General features: G+C 44.9%; 1 protein-coding gene across 1 annotated transcript in view; it reads right to left on the bottom strand.

Annotated features, from left to right (window-relative positions):
- Positions 1-601: 601 nt before the first annotated feature.
- Positions 602-7,073, bottom strand: part of arid3c (AT rich interactive domain 3C (BRIGHT-like)) — a 72,998-nt gene continuing 66,526 nt past the window's right edge. The window contains exons 5-7 of the mRNA XM_029440555.1: positions 5,929-6,173; positions 2,309-2,599; positions 602-747 (exon numbers count right to left, since the gene is read on the bottom strand). Coding sequence (XP_029296415.1) covers positions 602-747; positions 2,309-2,599; positions 5,929-6,173 — 682 coding nt within the window. The remainder of the gene's footprint in view (positions 748-2,308; positions 2,600-5,928; positions 6,174-7,073) is intronic.

Genomic DNA, 7,073 nt, shown 5'->3' with positions numbered 1-7,073 from the left:
AGTACACACTCTAGAATAGTCTATTACTCTTTAACTGCTATTGGTACCAAGTACGGTCTAAGACAGCTTGCTAAACAAAACTTTGGCACTGTTTTTTTTCCGCTGCCAATCATGGGAATATGGTGTATACAAATTGTTGAATCATACTTCTCTACATTTCCTGAAGGCAACCCGATGTCAGGTCAGCAGACAGTCTTCATACCTTCCATCGCAAACTGAAAACTCACCTGTTTCGACTGCACCTTGACGAATGAAAAATAAAATAAATAAAATAATTCTGTTCTTTGTATGTTGCACATACACATATTATATTGGTTTGGCTTATTTGTAGCTAATAGTTGAATTCTTCTATTGTTTCTGTATGTTGCACTTTTGTTTGGCTTATTTGAAGCTATTGTTCTGCACTTAAATGATTTCACCTATTTGAAGATAATGTACTTGCAAGATTCTTGCTGTTCGGAGTTATATCCTCATGATTGTTTGCACTTGCATTTGTTTGCTTTGGACAAAAGTGTCAGCTAAATGAACTGTAACATAATGTAATGTAATGTTATGTGACATGGTTGAGGAAGCTCCTCAGCCTTCTTTGTTTTGCTGTCACTTACATTTCAACGCCACTCCCCCACATCAGATCAGGGCCAAAAGTCTGAAAGTGAATAAATACGATCTCAAAGTGAAAGAAAGATCTGACTGATTTTTGTCCGACACCGTTGGTAGACAGGTTCAATGCGGTCTCTTGTCTATCATCTGTCAAGAGAGGAGGCAGAGAACGAGAGAGAGAAAAACTCAATATGAGCATTTAGAAAGGGAACAGAAGAAGCAAGAGGAGCGCTCGGTGGAGTATTGGTGATAATTCAGAGAGTGACAGGATAAGGAGAGCTTTATTAAAGAGTTCTGGGGAGAAAGAACTGTCAAAAGATGTTACAGCCATTTGTACATGTCAGTTATAGATGAATCCTATAGCAGCACACAGTTGGGAAGCTTGTCTGAATAAATGGGAATGGTTCTAAAATAACAGAAATATCTTAAGAAAGGCTGCTGTGATATCAAACCATCTGTAAACACACATTTATCTGTGTAAGTGCAACTGGGTGGAGACAAATAATAGTGTTTGGATGTAATCTTTAAATGACAGTGTTTATATGTGAGGGCCAGAGCCAGACGACCAGCGTGGGAATTAACCTGAGAATGATTCTCACTCATTTTTCCATCACGTATCAAGTGCAAAGCCCACTATTATGACTAATATGAGAGAGGCAGTGATGCAGACAGAAATGATATCACACTTGAGCAGATAGGCCCCTTATTCTTCCTTTAGCCTCTATCATTAAGTCATATGTGATTTATGGCTTGTCATGAGCTGTGCTGGCTGCAGCCACAGCCCAGCAGGACGGGCATTTTTACTCATGACAAGCTGTACTCTACCTGTGGTCAAAAAGACCTATTCCTTTATAACATCTATGGAGCTGAGCTTCAAATGACACATGTTATATGATGAACTATGTGCACATTAGTGGTTCACAGCTGGATCTCAGACAGCCTCTCTGGCAGACCATTAGCTGTTTTTGACACACCACCCACTGTGGCAGACACACTGTCATTTAAGTCTGATCGGAGGCAGCTAACAACCTCATCATTACAGTGACACCTGATTTTATATTATACATTCAAATCAGGCTTACACTTGTTGAATGATGACCAATACTGAATGGGCATATTTCATCTCAGACATCACTGTTGTATAGTACATGCACATTAAATATTTTATTGTAAAAGGATAGCTTTAAGGTGTAAGAAAGGGAACACAGAGAGTTTCTGATGTTCTTTTATACATTTGGCTACATGCTGAGGAATCAATAGACAAAACAAATATTACAGTGGAACAGCAGGCGACATACTGAGCTTCAAACCCCAATATTCTCCTTCGGTTACTAAACTCTCTGAAGCCTCTGATATGATGTCTGTCATTCCAAACCTCAATGCCAAAGTCATGCAGACTCAAAGTTAGCTCTAACAGGGGCATACTTTAATTACCACTGAGGACGCAGAAGTCATGTCCTTCGTATTATTTCGGGGAATTTGAGGGTTTTAACAAAGGAGAAGTTTACATTCTACAGTTACACACACAATTTGTATGTTTTAAAATGAAATCATTAAAAAAATATATATGTTTCTAATTGTTTTCAGAGGGCTTGCAGTAGTAAAATCAAACTCATGACCTCAGTATTTCCAAAATCTTGCCTACACCAATGATTAATATTGAACTCCACACGGGTCAGTGCGCTCAAACCTTCTGCGTCTCACTCACCTCTGTTGTTGAGTTTGATGTTGAGGGGCAGCTGGGTGGCCATGGCCAGCAGGTTCTGCTGCAGGGCGTGTTGCATAATCCTCTGCTGCTCCTCTGCCACCATCATCATCCTCTTCTCTGGTGGTTCACCACTCTCCAGCTTCTCTCTGAGCTGCTCCAGGGATGCCGCCTGGACGGCCACCGCTGCCTGTGCTGCGGCCGCCTGGGCGGCCATGGCTGCTGCGTGATGGCTGCTGGGAGACATGGGGAGGGCCACCCGGCTGGGCAGGCAGCTACCCATCATGGGCTCCTCTGGAAAGAAGAAGGTAATATCTGTCTCAACACATGTCTGCAGGCCTCAACATGTCAACAGTAATGTAGATAACACTCTGTGCAGTAATCTTTCACATTGTGTATTTTGTTCTCAATAAATGATACTAGTTCCTAATACTAATGTGTTAATATCATAATTCATGTCAAATAGACGAGGCACAAATGCTAACCCGTCAGTAACACATGATGCTTCATGTCACGCTACACGGATTACTCAGCCGCTTTTTTTCCTTTCAGGGCTGCAATCAAAGAGCTCCCATGCTCTCCGTGGTGCATTAGTGTGTCTCGGAAAGTGCTGATATGAGGAAGTCCTGCAAGATGTTTCCTCTTCGGGGGGAATGACCATACTACCCGCAAGTTGCATGAGTATGAATGAACAGAAAAAAGGTGACATATATTTCTGACATGTGAACATCCTGACTTCTTCTTAAGGAGCCGAGTAATCATGCAACAATTTCTCAAATAGATGTTGTGATCTCTGAAATACATCATGTGCAACCTTTTCTTTGACAAAGTATTCATACGGAGGAAATGAATCATCAGTGACAGCATTTATTTTTATTTAACATCTGGCCTGCTGATTGCATCATGACTAGAATATTATTAACTTTATTATTTCATCAGACTGACTGCATGCTTATGTGCCAGATTTTCTTTAAAAAAAAGACCTCTCTGAGTATCCAGCCATGTTTATCATGTTATCTTGTCATACATTCTAAAATAAAGGCCAGTTTTCTAAAATCTAAAATTTTCTAAAGTCATACGCCTTCTCCAGATCCACAAAACACATGTAGACCGGATGGGCGTACTCCCAGGCCCTCTCCAGGATCCTTGCGAGAATGAAGAGTTGGTCCGTTGTTCCACGACCAGGACGGAATCCGCATTGTTCCTCTTCAATCAGAGGTTCGACAACCGGCCGAACCCTCCTTTCCAGTACCTTAGAGTAGACTTTACCAGGGAGGCTGAGAAGTGTGATACCCCTGCACACACTCTCTGGTCCCCCTTTTTAAATAGGGGAACCACCACCCCGGTCTGCCAACTCCTAGGCACTGTCCCAGACTTCCACGCAATGTTGACGAGGCGTGTCAACGAAGACAGCCCCTCAACACCCAAAGCCTTCAGCATTTCTGGACGGATCTCATCAACCCCTGCGGCTTTGCCACTGTGGAGTTGTTTGACTACCTCAGTGACTTCCATCAGGGAAATTGACGATGATCCCCCATCAGCTTCCAGCTCTGCCTCTACCATAGAGGGCGTGTTAGTCGGATTCAGGAGTTCCTCAAAGTGCTCCTTCCACCGGCCGATAACCTTCTCAGTCAAAGTCAGCACCGGATCAGGTACCGGATGGTTTTCCAGAAGCACCTTGGTGCTGACCGAAAGTCCTTCTCCCTAGCTTCTCCGAACTTCTCCCACACCCGCTGCTTGGCCTCTGACACGGCAGAGGCTGCCGCCCTTCTAGTCCTTAGGTACCCTGCAACTGTTTCCGGAGTCCTCCCGGATAACATAACCTGGAAGGACTCCTTCTTCAGTCGGACGGCTTCCCTGACCACCGGGGTCCACCACGGTGTTCGAGGGTTACCGCCCCTTGAGGCACCTAAGACCTTGAGACCACAGCTCATCACCCTAACCCTAACCCTAACCCTTCAGCAATAGAGGTTTTGAACATCGCCCACTCAGGTTCAATACCCCCAACTTCCACAGGGATGTCTGAAAAGCTCCGCCGGAGGTGTGAGTTGAAGATCCCCAGGACAGGGGCTTCCTCCAGACGTTCCCAGTTCACCCGCACTACCCGTTTGGGTTTACCAGGTCTGTCCAGAGTCTTCCCCCACCCCTTGATCCAACTCACCACCAGGTGATCAGTCGACAGCTCCGCCCCTCTCTTCACCCAAGTGTCCAAAACATGCGGCCTCAGATCAGATGATACGATTAGGAAATCGATCATTGACCTTTGGCCTAGGGTGCTCTGGTACCACGTACACTTATTAGCATCCTTATGTTCAAACATGGTGTTTGTTATGGCCATTCCATGACTAGCACAGAAGTCCAACAACAAACGACCGTTCGGGTTTAGATCAGGGAGGCCCTTCCTCCCAATCACGCCTCTCCAGGTGTCTCCATCGTTTCACACGTGTGCGTTGAAGTCTCCCAGCAAGACTACGGAGTCTCCTACTGGAGCCCCCTGCAGGGCTCCATTCAGGGTCTCCAAGAAGGCCGAATACTCTGAACTGCGGTTTGGGGCATAGGCACAAACAACAGTCAGAGTTTTCCCCCCAATAACCCGAAGGTGTAGGGAGGCGACCCTCATGTCCACCAGGGTAAACTCCACCGGGGTAAACTCCAACGTAGCGGCGGTCAGCCGGGGGCTAGTTAGTATCCCCACCCCGGCCCGACGCCTCACACCTTGAGCAACTCCGGAGAAGAATAGAGTGCAACCCCTATCCAGGAGTACTGTTCCAGAGCCAAGACTGTGCGTGGAGGTAAGCCCCACCAGATCCAACTGGTAGCACTCCACCTCCCGCACTAGTTCCGGCTCCTTCCCCCACAGAGAGGTGACGTTCCACGTCCCCAGAGCCAGCCTCTGCTGCCCGGGTCTGGTCAGTCGAGGTCCCTGACCATCACTGCCACCCATGTGACAGTGCACCGACCGCAGAGGTTTTTCCCATGAGTGTTGGGCCCACAGGATGGATGCATGGGAGGCACCACATAGCTTCTTCGGGCTGTGCCTGACCGGGCTCCGTGGCAAACCCGGCCACCAGGCGCTTGCTGTCAGGCCCTCCCTCTGGGCCTGGCTCCAGACGGGGGCCCCGGGCTTCCTCCGGGCAGGTCTCTACTTTCCTTTCCCTTTTTTTCATGAAGTCGTTTTGAACCATTCTTAGTCTGGCCCCTCATCTGAGACCAATTTGCCTTGGAAGACCCTACCAGGAACACTAGGCTCCAGACAACACAGCTCTCGGGTTCATAGGGACACACAAACCTCTCCACCACGATAAGGTGATGGTTCCCAATCCAATTTAACACACATATAACACTCAGTGAATGTTTCCCATTAAAAGCACACAGCAGGAAAAGGAGGCTCTAAACCAATCTAACTATTTAGCAGCTTTAAATGTGAAATACCTGCACAGGAAGTGAAACTTTTGTAGACAGTGGCTTAAACAGTTCTTGTGTTTCAAAGAGAAAGTGCTGAGTATGACATGACTCTGTTGTTACTGAAGAATTAGTGCTGTGGAAACATTATACTGAAGACAACAGGTTCACATGGAGGAAGTGTTGAGTTTGCATCATCAATTTTTCTTAAAATCTGTCACCTTTCTTGATCACAGGCAGCTGGGAGATATGGCCAGTGTTGTGTGAGGGCATGGAGAGGTGGGACATGTGCATCTTTGGTGAGGACAGGAGGGTGGGGGTGCCCACTGGAGAGTAGTTGAAGATGGCCGAGCCGTAGCTCTGCCGACGGCCTTCCCGCCGGTTGCTGTCGATAGCTGCCTGAAGCTCACCAGGGGAGCTCAGTCCTCGCTTTTCACATTCATACGGGTAGAGGTACTTCATATACCTGCAGGGAAGAGAAATAATTCAAAGATCATTTGGCTTTTTGTCACATATTGTCAATCACTTATCAATCAATCGATTTTTGCAGAGTGAGGTTTACCTGAAAAAACGAAATGCTTTTATTTCCACAAATGAAAAATGATGATAAAACTCTTCTGTCCACATCATCATCACCTAAAACCAGTAGAGTGACACCCGCATGACATGTCCCTTTAATCCCAGGGAGGATCAGTAGCACGTCACTTTGGACGACATTTGTGATGGCTGAAATCTGAAGTACCCAGGTTACAGTCTGCATTAAGCTGATTTCTTAAATGTCTTCTAAATGAGAAAGTCTTTCCGCAATCGGGGTAAAGAATTAGAGAAACCTGATTCCCAGCTAGATTTCTCCTGCCATGTACACATCTACCGACTGCAGACACAGAGTGCACGTGTGGAGCGGGAGGTTGGAGGGAGAGAATATTACACACAGCAATTGGTATATACTGTAAATATATATAGATACAGTATATATATATATATGCATATATAAACTGTATATATGCAGTATATATACTGTATATACACTGTATATATATATATATATATATATATATATACAGTATATATACTGTATCTATGTATATATACGTATATATATACAGTATATATATATATATATATTTTTAAAAGTTGTATAAACCGTCTGTGGGTATTGCAAAAAGGCAATGTTTTCTTTAGTTCCAAATATTTCATTAAATATGAATGATTAAAAATAATGTTTTCCACTTTTCAGTTAAAAGACGTAATTGTGAGGTGAGGAATCATGAGCAAACACATTCTAATCTAACAACACTGAGACTCCAGATTAAAGGCAAAGCCGTCTAAATGACTATAATTACCATGAATCACAGCGAGGATTGGC

This window comes from Cottoperca gobio, chromosome 9 (genome assembly GCF_900634415.1).
Source record: "Cottoperca gobio chromosome 9, fCotGob3.1, whole genome shotgun sequence".
Taxonomy (NCBI): Eukaryota; Metazoa; Chordata; class Actinopteri; order Perciformes; family Bovichtidae; genus Cottoperca; species Cottoperca gobio.
This window is presented reverse-complemented; position numbering and strand designations above follow the sequence as displayed.